This window comes from Pristiophorus japonicus, chromosome 15 (assembly GCF_044704955.1).
Source record: "Pristiophorus japonicus isolate sPriJap1 chromosome 15, sPriJap1.hap1, whole genome shotgun sequence".
In the NCBI taxonomy this organism is placed as follows: Eukaryota; Metazoa; Chordata; class Chondrichthyes; family Pristiophoridae; genus Pristiophorus; species Pristiophorus japonicus.
The window spans coordinates 83,760,905-83,778,052 of NC_091991.1; the positions used below are offsets into that span (position 1 = coordinate 83,760,905).

A 17,148-nucleotide genomic window follows, 5' to 3' on the forward strand; every position below is an offset into this window, starting at 1 on the left:
CGAATAGCATCGATGCATTTAAGGAGAAACTAGACAAGTACATGAGGAAGAAAGGAGTAGAAAGTTTTGCAAATAGGGCGAGACGAAATAGGGTGGGAGGAGACTCGTATGGTCATAAACACCAGCACAGACCAGCTGGGCCGAATGGCCTGATTCTGTGCTGTACATTCTAGCAGGCCTTTCAGCCATACACAGATACCGAGAGGAACATCAAATCGATCAGTTAGATCTGTTGAGTTCGAACACCTATATGAAATATTACATTTTACAAGGTCACTTCCCATCTCCAAGGTCGGCTAACCATTAACAGTATTGTGTGTGTGTGTGTGTGTAGGTGTAGGTGTGTGTATGTAGGTGTAGGTGTGTGTGTGTGTGTGTGTGTGTGTGTTAATGTACGTGTAGGTGTGTGTGTGTGTGCGTGTGCGTGTGCGTGTGTGTGTAGGTGTAGGTTTGTGTGTAAGTGTACGTGTAGGTGTGTGTGTGTGTGTGTAGGTGTGTGTGTGCGTGTGTGTGTAGTTGTAGGTGAGTGTGTAAGTGTACGTGTAGGTGTGTGTGTGCGTGTGTGTGTAGTTGTAGGTGTGTGTGTAAGTGTACGTGTAGGTGTGTGTGTGTGCGTGTGTGTGTAGTTGTAGGTGTGTGTGTAAGTGTACGTGTAGGTGTGTGTGTGTGTAGGTGTGTGTGTGTGTGTGTAGGTGTGTGTGTGCATGTGTAAGTGTACGTGTAGGTGTGTGTGTGTGTGTGTGTAGGTGTGTGTGTGCGTGTGTAAGTGTACGTGTAGGTGTGTGTAATTAGGTGTAGGTGTAGGTGTGTGTGTGTGCATGTGTGTGTGTGCGTGCACGTGCGTCTGTGTGTAGGTGTAGGTGTGTGTATGTAGGTGTAGGTGTGTGTGTATTTGTGTGCGTATGTGTGTAGGTGGGTATGTAAGTGTGTGGGTGGGCTTGTGGCTGTGTCCTTGCAGGTCGGGGCTGCTGCACCGAATGCTGGGGCCTTCAAAGGAGCAGCGTGGTATAGCACATGCTTCAAGGTACAGCACGTGCTGGAGAGCGACAGCTGTGAAGAGGGCAACTGGATTGGACGTCAGCAAGATCCAGGTCGGTGATTGGAGCGTGGGCAGATGCAGCAGGAGCGGCCAGGTCGGGGTGCAGGAGTGGCGAGAGATTGTGGAGTGATGTGATCGGGGCCCAGAAGAGGCGAGGGCCCAGGGGCAGCACGGGTCAGCCCACACTGCGATATGTGCGCGCACTAGGTCCGTGCAGCAGAGCTGGGCTCCAGTCATCTTGGTTAATCCTTGTCACTGGACCAAGACCTAGCTCTGTCAAGCCCGTGTGGTGGCTGGTGTGAAACGGCCACCACACGTTAGAAAAATCCACGCACAGGCATCTTCCACCCTTCACGATGCAATTTGACACCTGGAATATTAGGTCCTTCATTGAAACATCTGTGAACTCATCCCTTTTTGGTGTGGAAGCAAGTCATCCTTGATACAAGGGACCGACTATGATATGTGTGTGTGAGTGTGAGTGTGAGTGTGAGTGTGTGTATGTGTGTGTATGCATGTGCGGGTGCGTGTGCATGCGTGCGCGTTGAGCTGCCGATAGAACGTGTTTTCTCTGTCTGACAGTTCAGCCTCCGCTGTTGCACTGTACCTCATGTCGTGGATGAGGGAGACCTTCAGGGTCGGCAAATTCAGTCCCGACTCCGACCTTCGACGCTCTGGCCCAGCTGCAACTATGAGAACATTCGGGAAAAGCAAAAAGGCAACAAGGCCGTGAGAGTTTGGACTCAGAGAGAGATTTTGTCACAAATCATACAATGCCAGTATGTTAAATCCCCTTTTAATGTATTACCACTTCATTGTCTCTTAGTTATTGTTAAAGAGGTTGGCAGAAAGCCATCGGAGTGATTAACGGGCAGGTTTGGAGAGAGGAGTTCCATCTGAGAGTTGCCAACTCTCCAGGATTGCCCTCCAGAAATTGAAGATTATTCTCCACTGTTGCCAGCAGCGCAGGAGAAAAGACACAGGGGCATTAAAAAAAGATTGTGCGTATTGTTTTAAACATAATTTTCTTTGAACACTTTTGTTTATTAGTTATAAAAATATTGGCGATGAGGGGAAAAGGCTGTTTGCCTGGTCGTGGCACTAGGAAATGAGCACTAGGAATGTGTCCAATCAGAAGTTAGCGGCCCTATTTCAGCTGTTGCCATGAGCGTGGGCCCAGTAATTTGGGCTGAACTATCTCTGCCCTTGGATGGCGAGACCCAATATTGGGCCTTGGGCCTGATTTCCATTGAGCCGGCAGGCGATCAATGAGTCTACAACAGACCCAGACATGAGGTGAGGAAACCCCCAGAGGTGGATAGCTTTGGGGATCATAGGTCCAAAGTTACCTGTCCCTCCCCACCCCAGCATACTGCACTTACGTCATGTCTCAAATTACTCATACATTCAATTCCTGGAGATTCCAGGGTAATCCTGGAGGGTTGATAAATCTCAGATGAAACTCCTCTATCCAAACCTGCCCGTTAATCACTCCGATGGCTTTCTGCCAACCTCTTTAACAATAACTAAGAGAATATGAAATATTAATGCATTAAAAGGCGATTTAACATACTGACATTGTATCCAATGATGAATCAACATTTTCTGCTTTCACTGTCTCCCCAGGGAGCCTGTCCCACAGACTGGCCACTCGCTCACTAAAATAATGTTTCTGCATTGACCCCCATTCAAGTGCAGGCCTGGTCCTCTGGTTTTACTATTCTGGATGAAATGAAGCAGTGGTCATGTCTACATTGCCCCATCCCTTTCGAATCCTAAAAACAGCAATCTGTCACCTCTCAACATTCTCCATTCCAGTGAGACTATCCATGTAATATATGTACCTGGGAGTACGCTCACAGCTTTGTAGAGCTGTTAAGGTGTCCACCGGTACTCTCGCAGCCTTCCGCGAGAGGTGGGCACTGGAGGGACTGGAGTGCATCATCACCCCCGGCAACCAAATTTTATTTAATTTGGTGAAGTTCCCATAATAATTTGGACATTTGTGGGTTCTAGTGCCCTTATAAAAAGGGAGCACTTGATTTAAAGTTCTCACCAAAATAGTGCAGCGCTGTTAAGTTGGGAGTGGCTTAGCCAGTCACATGATGTTCACAAGACTCAATAAAACCCCAGCCAGTTGGGTTCAGGGGATCCACGATGAGGCAGGTGGTTGTGAGCCTGGTGGATGAACTGGTAATGTGGAGTGTGATTGTTAAACCTTTGCTAGTAAATCAACTGGTTGTTAATAGAAATGTGTTGCTATGAATTCTTAAACAAAGAACCCATGAAGCAAATACATTACAATATCCAATTTACATAATTGCTCCTCATAGATTAATCTTTCAGGTTCCTCAATCATTCTGGTCGCTCTCCTCTGCATCCTTTCAATAGCTACAATATCCTTTTGTACTGCGGAGACCAGAACTCAGTGCAGTCACTCCAATGATTTAGTGAGTGGCAGGATTACCTCACTAATTTATTTCAATCTTGATCTTTTAATACATCCCAACATCTGATTTTCTTTCCTCACTGCCACTGAGCATTGTTGCGACAGCTTCCATTTAGGGTTAATCAGGACTACCAGATCTCTTTTCATTTTCCATGCATGTTATTTTCTTTCCACTTAACTGATAGTCGCTTAAGTGATAGACTGTAGATCCCACATTGGTCGCAGCAGTCACCTTAGAAGTCATTTTAGTGTGGAAGCAAGTCATCCTCGACTCCAGGGGACTGCCGAAGAAGAAGTCGCTTTGTGGAAACAAGATCTGCTCACCTGGAGTCTCTGCCATTGGTTCCCGCTTCTCCTCACTCTCCTGATAGTGAAGCAGGTGTGACCAGAGTGCTGACTTTCCCTGCGATACAAAGGGGAAAGACGAGTGCTGAAGGTATGATCGACTGACTGTGCTAAACCCAACGCTCAAACAGCTCACGAAGCGCAGCATAACCTGGGGAAGGTCAGAGCCCCTCTAGACGACTCACCTGTTTGATCAGCAGCCCGTGACTCCAGATTCTCTCCAGTAGGTCGCACAGGCTGGCTATCAATGTGTTCTCCTCCAAGCCAGTAATGTTGGCCTCTCCGTGTCCTAACTCCACTGCCTCATGCCCCATCTTTTCCACCAACATCCGTTTGGTCTGTAATGGAGGACATACCAATTAATTTAAACCAGGCTGCTACTTATTAAAACCAGGAACTGACCCTTCACCCCTCTGCGCAACCAGGACCGTAATCCCCCCTTCCCCACCCACCCTCCCCGCCCCCCCACCCGCCCTCCCCCCTCTGCACTTCCTCCTCTCCCTGCCCTCCCCCACCCCATGCTCCCCCCATCCCCACCCTGCGCTCCCCGCCCGCCCCACCCTCCCTCCCCACCCTGTGCTCCCCCTCTCCTCGCCCTCCCCCACCCCGTGCTCTCCACCCTCCCCCACACCGTGCTCCCCCCTCTCCCACACCCCGTCCTCTCCCCTCTCCCCCACCCCACTCTCCGCGCTCCCCTCTCTCCCCCACCCTGCGCTCCCCCCTCTCCCCCACCCCGTCCTCCCCCCTCTCCACCACCCCCCCACCCCCTCTCCCCGCTCTCCCCCACCACACGCTCCCCCCTCCCCCACCCCACGCTCCCCCCCTCCCCCACCCCATCCTCCCCCTCTCCCCCACCCCCCTCTCCACCACCCCGTCCTCCCCCCTCTCCCCCAACCCCCCACCCCCCTGCGCTCCTCCCTCTACCCCCCTCTCCCCACCCCACGCTCCCCCCTCCCCCACCCCGTCCTCCCCCCTCCCCCACCCCGTCCTCCCCCCTCTCCCACCCCGCGCTCCCCCCCTCTCCCACCCCGCGCTCCCCCCTCTCCCCCACCCTGTGCTCCCCCCTCTCCCCCACCCTGCGCTCCCCCCTCTCCCGACCCTGTGCTTCCCCCTCTCCTCGCCCTCGCCCACCCCGTGCTCCCAACCCTCCCCCACCCCGCACTCTCCCCTCCCCCACCCCGCACTCCCCCTCTTCCCCATCACGCGCTCCCCCCTCTCCCACCCCGTCCTCCCCCCTCTCCTCCACCCCGCACTCTCCCCCACCCCCTCTCCCCCCTCTCCCCCACCCCGCGCTCTCCACCCTCCCCCACCCCCCTCTCCCCTAGCCCCCTCTCCCCCACCCCACACTTCCCCCACCCCGCGCTCCCCACCCTCCCCGCGCTCCCCCCCTCCCTCATCCCCCTCTCCCCCCGCCCGCACTTCCCCCTCTCCCCCACCCCGCACTCCCCCCTCTCCCCCACCCCGCGCTCCCCACTCTCCCCGTCCTCCCCCACCCCGTGCTCCCGAGACTCCTCCGTCCACTCGATGGGAGACGCCAGAAAATAAATTGGGAAGTCTCAGAACTGCTGCTTTTGCCTGAGGAACATTTAGCCACGGCCCATCGCGACAGGAGAAGGCCATTCAGCCCCTTGAGCTCGTTCTGCAATTCAAGTAGATCGTGGATGATCTGTACTTCAACTCCATTTACCTGCCTTGGTTCCGTAATCCTTATTACCCGTGGCTAGCAAAAATCTATCACTTCGGTTTAAAATTTTCAATTGACACCCCAGCCTCAACAGCTTCTTGGGGGAGTGTTTTACATTCTCACTACCCTTTGTGTGAAGAAGTGCTTCCTGACATCACCCCTGAACGGCCTGGCTCTAATTTTAAGGTGATGCTCCCTTGTTCTGGATTCTCCCACCAGAGGAAATCGTTTCTCTCCATCTACCTCATCAAATCCGCTAATCATTGTAAACCCCCCAATGTCATCATCACAGGCAGTCCCTCGGAATCGAGGAAGACTTGCTTCCACTCTTAGCATGAGTTCTTAGGTGGCTGTGCAGTCCAATAAGAGAACCACAGCCTCTGTCACAGGTGGGATAGATAGTCATTGAGGGAAAGAGTGGGCAGGGAGCCTGGTTTGCCGCACGCTCCGTCCGCTGCCTGCGCTTGATTTCTGCATGCTCTCGGCAACAATACTCGAGGAGCTCAGCGCCCTCCCGAATGCACTTCCTCCACTTAGGGCAGTCTATGGCCAAGGACTCCCAGGTGTCAGTGGGGCTGTCGCACTTTATCAGGGAGGCTTTGAGGGTGTCCTTGTAACGTTTCCTCTGCCCACCTTTGGCTCGTTTGTCGTGGATGAGTTCCGAGTAGAGCGCTTGCTTTGGGGGTCTTGTGTCTGGCATGTGGACTATGTGGCATGCCCAGCGGAGCTGATCGAGTGTGGTCAGTGCTTCAATGCTGGGGATGTTGGCCTGGACGAGGACGCTAATGTTTGTGCGTCTGTCCTCCCAGGGGATTTGCAGGATCTTGCGGAGACATTGCTGGTGGTATTTCTCCAGCGACTTGAGGTGTCTACTGTACATGGTCCACGTCTCTGAGCTATACAGGAGGGCGGGTTTTACTATGGCCTTGTAGACCTTGAGCTTGGTGACAGTTTTGAGGGCCTGGTCTTCAAACACTCTTTTCCTCAGGCGGCCGAAGGCTGCATTGGCACACTGGAGGCGGTGTTGGATCTCATCATTAATGCCTGCTCTTGTTGATAGGAGGCTCCCGAGATAGGGGAAGTGGTCCACGTTGTCCAGGGCCACGCCGTGGATCTTGATGTTTGGGGGGCAGTGCAGTGCGGCGAGGACAGGCTGGTGGAGGACCTTTGTCTTACTAATGTTTAGTGTAAGGCCCATGTTTTCATACGCCTCGTAAATACGTCGACTATGTCCTGGAGTTCAGCCTCTGTGTGTGCACAGACGCAGGCGTCGTCCACGTACTATAACTCGACGACAGAGGTTGGGGTGGTCTTGGACCTGGCCTGGAGACGGCGCAGGTTGAACAGCTTCCCATTGGTTCTGTAGTTTTGCTCCACTCCAGCGGGGAGCTTATCAACTGTGAGGTGGAGCATGGCAGCGAGGAAGATTGAGAAGAGGATTGGGGCGATGACGCAGCCCTGCTTCCTCGGTCCGGACATGAATTGGGTCTGTGATGGATCCGTTGGTAAGGCTTGCATGTCGTCATGGAGCAGGCGAAGTATGGTGATGTACTTTTGGGGGCATCCGAAACAGAGGAGGATGCTCCATAGACCCTCGCGGTTGACAGTGTCGAAGGCCGTTGTAAGGTCGAAGAAGGCCATGTATAAGGGCTGGCGCTGTTCCCTGCACTTTTCCTGCAGCTGTCGCACTGCAAAAATCATATCCATTGTGCCCCGGAGGGGACGAAATCAGACCACCCCTCAATCGCCTATACTCAAAGCAATAAAAGCTGGATTCTTGCAACCTGTCCTCATAGTTTAACTCTTTGAGCCCTGGTATTATTCTGGTGAATCGGCGCAGCCCAGGTGCGGTGTAACCAGAGCTTTATACAACTGTAACATCACCTCCACCCACCTTGAGATAAAGGTCAACATTCCATTAGCCTGTTAATTTCTATATAGCTGTCCGCTAACGTTTGGTCATTTCTATACATGGACCTCATAATCACTCTGTTCCTCCACAGGTCTCCATTTAGTGAGGACACCATGAGTCACATTCCACCAATTGCCCTGGCCCTTTGTCTGTTAACTAATTCTCTACCCTGTCAATAGTTTGGCTCCATTCCAGGTTCCCACTCCTCCTAGCTATCCAGCCACTCCCAGCTGTCTGCTTGGCTCACCTTAGAGTACTTTTGCCTCAGTGCTCGAAGGTTGTCGCTTCAAGCCCAACTTCAGAACATGAGCCCATAATCTCGGCTGACACTCCAGTGCAGCTCTGAAGGTCTCCTATGTCCCAATTGTTATGTCTTTAATACTCTTATTAATGACTCCACGAAGTCTAGTATTGTACTTGAGCTGTTGTGACCTTAGTCCCATTTATTGTAACTCCAGAGTGAGGCACAAGCATGGTGGTCAGCTTTTTATACTGGGCCCTGCACACCTATGCAGGTGACCCTCAGGTCTCCCACCGCAGTGCCCTCTGGTGGCACACTTTATGTGACTATACAGTTAGTATACATGGTCTGTAAACATGACACCAATAACCAGAAGTTTCAGCAGGGGTCATGAGTAGGAACCTTCCCCGATCCCCCCACTCCCTCCCCACCCCCCCCCCTCCCTTTCCCTCTCCCCCCTCCCTTCCCCCCCACACACCTTCCCCTCCTCTAGCTTAAGGACGCTGACACCAGCTGAGATCAGAAATGAAACATCAGGACTACACAAGGCAGGGGAAGGGGGAGGGGAAGAATTAACTGGCTCATTCAGCAGCCCTAAATCTGTTTGCCGATCATTGCCCATGTGCAATGGAAAAAAAAACAAATGAGTTACCTTAATACGACATTCTTTGAGCAGGCCTTCCACAAATTTCCAGTTAGTTTGTGCAATGACAGCAGGGGATAGATCAGAGAGTTTGGGTTGCCGTAGGCTTTTTCCTAAACTCCGGGCCTCCTGGATGTATTTCTGTTAACGAGAGCAAATATGTTCAAGGCCATTCCTTACAAACGTCTGATGGATTTCTGTATCCCAACCACCCCCCGCACCCCCCCACCCCCACCCCCCACTGCGTATCAGAATGCAAAGGTGTGGTGGGAGGAGGGCGATGTGGTTAGATTATTCTGAACATGCAAATTACTGGTCGATCCAACTCAGTCCGGGCCCTGAATATCGCTCCCATATATATGGGGAGGTTGCTGCAGTGTCACTCCCCTGCTCTTGGACATCACATCGCTTGGGTTATTTCTCACTCATCTCGACTCTCCAAACTCTCTTACTGCCCATTGAAAAGGCTCTTGTTCCTACGTCATGGACACCACGATGGTCAGTGCTCTTCCGAACCTTCCTTCCTGGTTTCCCCCAAAGCTATACACTCTTCATTCTCCCTCGAGACTCAGCGTGTTAAAATCACCAGTGGCGCTCCTCACCAACTCTACCCATGCACCTCGGCCCCAGATTTGCACAGGGTTCTGACAACCATGGCAGGAGGCAACTGAAAACACCGGCTTCTATCAGCAATGATGACACAACAACAACAACTTGCATTTATATAGTGCCTTTATCATAGTGCAGCGCCCCAAGGCGCTTCACAGGAGGGTAATCTGACTAAATATGACATCGAGCAACACAAGGAGATATTGAGATAGGTGAACAAAAGTTTGGGCAAAGTGGTAGGGTTTAAGGAGGAGAGAGAGCTTTAGGGAGGGAATTCCAGAGCTTAGGGCCGAGATAGCTGAAGGAACGGCTGCTAATGGTGGGCCGAAGGAAATAGGGGATGCACAAGAGGCCAGAATTGGATGAGCGCAGAGATCTCGGAGGGTTGTAGGACTGGAGGAGGTCGTAGAGATAGGGAGGGGGAGGCTATGGTGGGATTTAAACACAAGGATGAGAATTTTAAATTTGAGGTGTTGCCGGACCGGGAGCGAATGTAGAGAGCACGGGGGTGATGGGGGAACAGGGCACTACAAGGCGGGTAATGCTCAGAAGTCTTTCAACCCTATTTTTGTGGTACCTGGACTGCAATATAACCCCCCTCCCCAACCCCCACCATCGCCACCCCCACCCCCCCCAATCCCCACCCCCTCCCCAACCCCAACCCCCACCATCACCACCCCCTGAATCACTGAAACTTTCTGGCTGGACAATATCTACAACCTAAAGGAGACGCTATTCTCCCTGCGATTTACGCCCCCGTGTAATCACAATGTGAAATAAACACGGTTTCCCCCCACACTGCCAAAAAAACAATTTTTCTATACAGTAGCAGCTTTCACGGCCCCAGGACTTCCCAAAGTGCTTTAAAGCCAATGAAGTACGGTACTTTGGAAGTGTAGTCACTCTTGTAAGAAACACGGCAGCCAATTTGTGCACAGCAAGATCGCACAAACAGCAATGAAGTAAATGACCATATAATCTGCTGTTATGATGTTGGTTGAGGCATAAATATTGACCAGGACACCGTGGAGAACTCGCCCTGCTCTACTTCAAATCGTGTCATGTGACCTTTTACATCCACTTGAGAGAGCAGATATCTCATATAAAAAACAGTACCTCCGACAGTGCAGCACTCCCTCAGGACTGCCCCTCCGACAGTGCAGCACTCCCTCAGGACTGCCCCTCCGACAGTGCAGCACTCCCTCAGGACTGCCCCTCCGACAGTGCAGCACTCCCTCAGGACTGCCCCTCCGACAGTGCAGCACTCCCTCAGGACTGCCCCTCCGACAGTGCAGCACTCCCTCAGGACTGCCCCTCCGACAGTGCAGCACTCCCTCAGGACTGCCCCTCTGACAGTGCAACACTCCCTCAGGACTGCACTGGAGTGTCAGCCTGGATTTTGTGCTCTGGGTGAAAAGATTTCTCCTCAAATCTCCTCCAAACCTTCGACCAATTACTTTAGATTTATGCCGCCTGGTTGTTGACCACTCTGCTAAGGGAAATAGGTCCTTCCTATCCACTCTATTCAGGTCCCTCATAATGTTATACACCTCAATAAGGTCTCCCCTCAGCCTCCTCCATTCCAAAGAAAACAAACGCAGCCCAACCCAAAAATCACTATCTGATCTCGTACTAAGGCTCTCTGATGGTCTGTTGGTATCTTACTAAGAATTGTCGAACTCAAGAACAAGTTGTCAGTACATGCAGTGGTGTGGATTCACTGTCTGTGTTCAAAAGGGAACTGGTGGGGAATCCAGAATAATGGGGAGTTCCTGTAATTGGGAGATATCTCAAGTTATAGAGGTGTCTGGGTTAATGGGAACACTGGTACCAATCACCACTGGAGCATGCTTGATCACCTGCAGGGGTCAGAGTGAAATTTATTTTCCCTAAATTGGCCTAAAGTTTTTTTCTATTATATTTGCCTCCTTCAGGGGATTGTGTAACTTGGTGGGGCAGGGGGGGTGGGGGGGGGGGGCGCGGATTGGGACGCGATTGTGTACGAGAGTTATACTTTGTGGGATGGAGCAGGCTTGATGGTCCATTGTCTGTTCCTGACATTTCATATGTTTTGTTTGCAAAATACGAAGACCAGTAGGCCCAAACTACCAGGTAGAATCCGTGAAGAATCACAGAATTATACAGCATAGGAGATGGCCATTTGGCCCATCATGCCTGTGCCAACTCTCTGTTAAGAGCTACCAATTGATCACACACCTCTGCTCTTTCCCCATAGCCCTCCCTATCTCTGTAATCTCCTCCAGCCCCACAAGCCCCGCCCCCCACCCCCGCCGAGATGTCTGCGCTTCTCTAATTCTACCCTCTTGAGCATCCCTGATTATAATCGCTCAACCATTGGTGGCCGTGCCTTCTGTTGCCAAAGCCCCAAGCTCTGGAATTCCCTGCCTAAACCTCTCCGCCTTTCTACCAAACTTTCTTCCTTTAAGACGCTCCTTAAAACCTACCTCTTTGACCAAGCTTTTGGTCCCATACGCTAACTTCTCCTTATGCGGCTCGGTGTCAAATTTTTTGTCTCCTAATGCTCCTGTGACGTGCCTTGGGATGTTTCACTATGCTAAAGGTGCTATATAAATACAAGTTGTTGTTGCATAAAGTTGGTCTCTGCTTTAGCGTATCTCAAGAGAGGTAGCTGTTGGCTGATGCAGTTGGCCTTCTAGGTTAGGAAAGGCAGAGGGAAAAAACTTAACCATGACTTCCATTCTTCATCCGATATATTTTTCTGAAACTGAAGTGTTTATATTACCTTTTATACTATCGAATCGATGACCTGGACCTCGCTCGCAACAATTTTTTTTTAATGGGCTAGACTTCCACTTTGCTGGCTATCGCCCAAAAAATGGGCAATGTTCCAGTGATGGTTGATGTGTCAGCCTTACCGATCGCTGGAACATCGCCCATTTTTTGGATCGCGATTTTCCACTCGGCGAGAGGCCAGCAAAGTGAAATGGAACGTCTCGCCCTATATCTTCAGTCTATTTCTAATTTGGCTTGAGCTCCTCCCCTCCCCCCTCAAATCTTTTATTGATTTAAAATCCATTCGAAAGCCCTATTTATCCTTTCAGCTCGGACCCAGACCCCCAGCTTGATCCAAGTGAGCACCATCCCAGTGGTACAGCTCCTTCCTGTCCCAGTACTAGTACCAGTGTCCCATGAAATAGAACCCCCTCTTCCCACACCAATTCATTAGCCACATATTAACTTTCTCACTCTGACTGCCCTTTTTAAATCATGTCTCCTGCCTTCAGCATGTGGGCTTTGGGAGGAAAGCTGGCAGAATGTTGACAGGGTTTCGGGGAACATGACAAGTACAAGAGATACTCCACCATTCCTATTATCATGTCTTATTTTGTTGGCGTACTCTGACAAGCAGACTGAAATAGGAATCAGGCAAATGTAAATTTAGAACAGATATCTTTAGTAGCTTTGGTACGCAATGAGTGACTAATGCTAGCAATAATTTATGAAGGTAGGGAATAGTAGCAAAACACTGGAATTATTGAACACACAATTCGATGTTACTATGGGAGAGTCAATGTACCAGAGGGATGGGCTTCAATGGGAGAGTCACTGGGCTAGAGTTTCCCTAACCGTTTTTTCTGGCGCCCTCACCCGAGGTGCGGCACTTTTGTTCATCTCCAAGTGCGCCGAAAAAAGACCTCCTGATTCTGGCCGCTCCCCAGCCTCTGCTCCATCGTGGCGCAGCGTGGCCCAATGGATTGGGGGCGGAGCCAAGTCCCAATGCTGTAAACAGTGCTGGGACCTCTGCATATGCGCGCTCAAGTCTGCGCACATGTGTAGTAGCTCCTGGCAGGTCGTTTCTGCAAATACGTGCTGCAGGCTGTGTGGGAGGGGCCTGAAGCACGCCGTCCCTAGCCCACTGCGTTCCCTAAGATAGGACTTCTATTTTTTATTTGTTATTTACTGATTGATTTTGGTGCTTTAGGTGCAGGGTTCCTTCTATTTTATTTGTGGCCACATACGCTGGCCTAAGTTAGTTTGGAGCAACTATTTGCTGGCCAAACGCCTAAAACAGAGGTAAGTAGTTTTGAAAAAAAAACTGAACTAAAAAAAAAACCTAACTAACATTTACACTGGCGCAAATTAAATGGCCAGAATTGCAACTATAAAGATAGTCCAGAAAAATCAAGTTGTTCCAAAAAAAAATTGGGGAAACTTGGGCCCAACGTACCAGATGGGCTTTAATGGATGAAAAGCTTTTTCTCATCCCTCATAGGGGCAGTGATTAATGCCACTAGAATAGCGCTCAAGAATACTGTTTCCAATATCCAGCAAATGTAAGTGTGTGTGTGTGCTGGTGACAGGGTCTGGCACAGGTGTGTTGTCCTTCCAGAGTCAAAAGCCTGCCAACACACATATGAATAGCCCACCTGAGCAAAGGCAGAGGGTAATTAGAAAAGGAATCAACTTCAGGAGGGGAGGGGAGAAAATGGGAAATGGTATGGGAGGAGGGGGGGGTGTGGAAGAGAGGGCAGGGAGAGGAGCGAGGGGGAGGGAGAGGAACAGGATAGGGTTGGAGAACAGAAAATGGGGAAGAGAAAATAGGGATGGAGGAAGAGTAAGACCTTGAGTCCCATAGCTAATGACGATCTGTAGACCTGACATTATTTTCAAATAGCCGATGTTCTTAGTGACCTCTTCTATCCCCTTGTCCCCCCACAGAACTAAACCCTTCCCGTATGGACAAAGGTATTACATAGAAACATAGAAAATAGGTGCAGGAGTAGGCCATTCGGCCCTTCGAGCCTGCACCACCATTCAATAAGATCACGGCTGATCATTCCCTCCGTACCCCTTTCCTGCTTTCTCTTCATACCCCTTGATCCCTTTAGCCGTAAGGGCCGTATCTAACTCCCTTTTGAATATATCCAATGAACTGGCATCAACAACTCTCTGCGGCAGGGAATTCCACAGGTTAACAACTCTCTGAGTGAAGAAGTTCCTCCTCATCTCAGTCCTAAATGGCTTACCCCTTATCCTAAGACTGTGTCCCCTGGTTCTGGACTTCCCCAACATCGGGAACATTCTTCCCGCATCTAACCTGTCCAGTCCCGTCAGAATCTTATACGTTTCTATGAGATCCCCTCTTATCCTTCTAAACTCCAGTGTATAAAGGTCCAGTTGATCCAGTCTCTCCTCATATGTCAGTCCTGCCATCCTGGGAATCAGTCTGGTGAACCTTCGTTGCACTCCCTCAATAGCAAGTACGTCCTTCCTCAGATTAGGAGACCAAAACTGAACACAATATTCCAGGTGAGGTCTCACCAAGGCCCTGTATAACTGCAGTAAGACCTCCCTGCTCCTATACTCAAAATCCCCTAGCTATGAAGGCCAACATACCATTTGCCTTCTTCACCGCTTGCTGTACCTGCATGCCAATTTTCAATGACTGATGAACCATGACACCCAGGTTGCACCTCCCCTTTTCCTAATCTGCCGCCATTCAGATAATATTCTGCCTTTGTGTTTTTACCCACAAAGTGGATAACCTCACATTTATCCACATTATACTGCATCTGCCATGCATTTGCCCACTCACCTAACCTGTCCAAGTCACCCTGCAGCCTCTTAGCGTCCTCTTCACAGCTCACATCGCCACCCAGTTTAGTGTCATCTGCAAACTTGGAGATATTACACTCAATTCCTTCATCTAAATCATTAATGTATATCGTAAAGAGCTGGGGTCCCAGCACTGAGCCCTGCGACACCCCACTAGTCACTGCCTGCCATTCTGAAAAGGACCCGTTTATCCCGACTTTCTACTTCCTGTCTGCCAACCAGTTCTCTATCCACGTCAGTACATTACCCCCAATATCATGTGCTTTGATTTTGCACACCAATCTCTTGTGCGGGACCTTGTCAAAAGCATTTTGAAAGTCCAAATACATCACATCCACTGGTTCTCCCTTGTCCACTCTGCTAGTTACATCCTCAAAAAATTCCAGTAGATTCGTCAAGCATGATTTCCCATTCATAAATCCATGCTGACTTGGACCAATCCCGTCACTGCTTTCCAAATGCGCTGCTATTTCATCCTTAATGATTAATTCCAACATTTTCCCCACTACTGATGTCAGGCTAACCGGTTTCTGTCACGGCATTCTAACAGAACTAGATATCATTCGCCGCTGATTCACTCATCGTTGTGGGAAAAAAGTAGCAAAATAGAACAGATGTAATTCCTCGTAAACCTGTAACAAAATGGTAGCATCGTTCGGTCAAACATTAAGGGATCAGAGTTCAAGTGCAACTTTGCAACACATCAAATGAGTTTTGTAATGAGAAAGGTTTGAGTGGGTAAAGGCTGCAGGGGTGAGGGATCAGAACATGTCACAGGGAGTTGGAGTAAGGTAGATGCAGATTCGGTTAATGGGAATCTCACGTCACTGCCATGTCAGAAAGCCCAAAGGGTCATGCACGGGTGGCCAGCCTCTCCTGCAGAAATTAATAAAGGACGCCCCTTGGAACAGACTGGAGGCGAGTCTCTTCTGTCTGTGTCCTATATGAAATGGGTTTGGGCAGGTTGATGCCAGTTCCAAGCAGGCATGGTGCCCATGGCACAAACCCGCGGGTCAGTCAGCAATTGCCGCTAAGTTGGCAATCCCACTCCGAGCTGCTGGGGGGTAAATAGAAATATTGGTTTGGCTAATGGGTGCTTTTCTTAGCTCAGGATTGGGGCACATTTTTGGAGCAGGGTAGTTGGAGCTTTACTCGGCATCTAACACCAGAATAATAGAGGGTAAAGTTATGAGGTCAGGTTGCATAAACTTGCCTTGTATGCCCTTGAGTTTAGGAGATTGAGTTGCAATCTGATTGAGATGTTTGAAATAATAAAAGGATTTCATAGGGTAGGTACAGAGAAACTATTTCCTCTGGTGGGAGAATCCAGAACAAGGGGACATCATCTTAAAAATAGAGTTCAGGAGTGAAATCAGAAAAGACTTTTTCACACAAAGAGTGGTCGAAATTTGGAACTGCCTTCCCTAAAAAGCTGTAGATGCTGGGGGCTCAATTGGAGCTTTCATGACTGAGATCAATCGATTTTTGTTAAGTAAGGGTTATCACAGGATATGGAGTTGAGGTGCAGATCGGAAATAATCTGAACTGTGGAATGGGCTTGTGGGCTGAATGGCCTTCTCCTGGTTCCAATGGTCCTAGGATACAAGGTCTGGGATACTAGACAATGTTTCCATTCCCCAATACTAACATCCCTCGCTTCCATGAACAGAAAGGGATCAAGAGGTCATGGAGAGCAGGCAGGGAAGTGGAGCTGAGTCCATGATCGGATCAGCCATGATTGTATTGAATGGTGGAGCAGGCTCAAGGGGCCGTATGGCCTACTCCCGCTCCTATTTCTTATGTTACGTTCTTATAAAACACACTGGCTTTGGGGTCATTCCTATTGGACACTTCTAGTCTAGTTGGAAGAGGGGCTGGGAGAAATGCTTTCGGTTTAGTTCTGCAAGTGCAAACCCTCGCGCAACGAGCCAAACAGACGGATCTCGTGAATCAAAGCTGTGAAACGTTAGAGCCTCTCACCGTGCCCCCCACCGGCCCATACACAGAATTCGAGCGCAACGTACCAGCGAGCACTCGGAGAAGCATTTTTTGGGAGGTCGTACGTGAGGGGGTGGACCCTGGTCCCACTCCCAGAATGCCATAGAGTTGTGCTGGAGCAGGAGCCCCTCCGCTGGCTAGAGGCGACCGACCCGGTGGCGAGAGCCCGATAGGGACAGAACGCAAAACGAGCATGCGCAGGAGGAAGGAGAACACGAGAAAGTAACAAGGAACGGGACAAGGAAGAGAAGCAAAAAAATAAATCAATCAATCGCAAGTAACCGTAAATGATAACAAAAAAGTTTCTCAACCTGGTGGATTTATTCTGGTAAAAAAGGTCATCGACCAGAAACTTTGGGGATAATTTGAACCTAACTGGCCGGGCGGGAACCTGGCGAGATCGGGTGCAACCAATGAGCTGGTATTACACCCGCACAATATTGCTCTCCGTTCATTTTAATGGAGTGTAAAATCGGGTGGGTATAAAGCCAGTGTTGCACCCAATCCCATCAGTGTCCCCGACTGCTGGGCGGGGGGAGCGTTTAAGGTTAAAATTGCACCCGTTAACTCTGTTTCTTTCTGCACAGATGCTGCCCTAACCAGCTGAGTGTTTCCAGCATTTTGTGTTTC

The 17,148-nt window shown here is 50.2% G+C and overlaps 1 protein-coding gene across 3 annotated transcripts in view; it reads right to left on the reverse strand.

The window, feature by feature from the left end:
- LOC139280883 (DENN domain-containing protein 5B) overlaps nt 1–17,148 on the reverse strand; it is a 340,537-nt gene that overhangs the window by 39,526 nt on the left and 283,863 nt on the right. For all 3 annotated transcript variants that reach the window (XM_070900669.1, XM_070900668.1, XM_070900670.1), the window contains 4 exons: nt 8,323–8,454; nt 4,019–4,171; nt 3,813–3,891; nt 1,647–1,728 (listed from right to left, as the gene is read on the reverse strand). In XM_070900669.1, the coding sequence (XP_070756770.1) occupies nt 1,647–1,728; nt 3,813–3,891; nt 4,019–4,171; nt 8,323–8,454 (446 nt within the window). The remainder of the gene's footprint in view (nt 1–1,646; nt 1,729–3,812; nt 3,892–4,018; nt 4,172–8,322; nt 8,455–17,148) is intronic.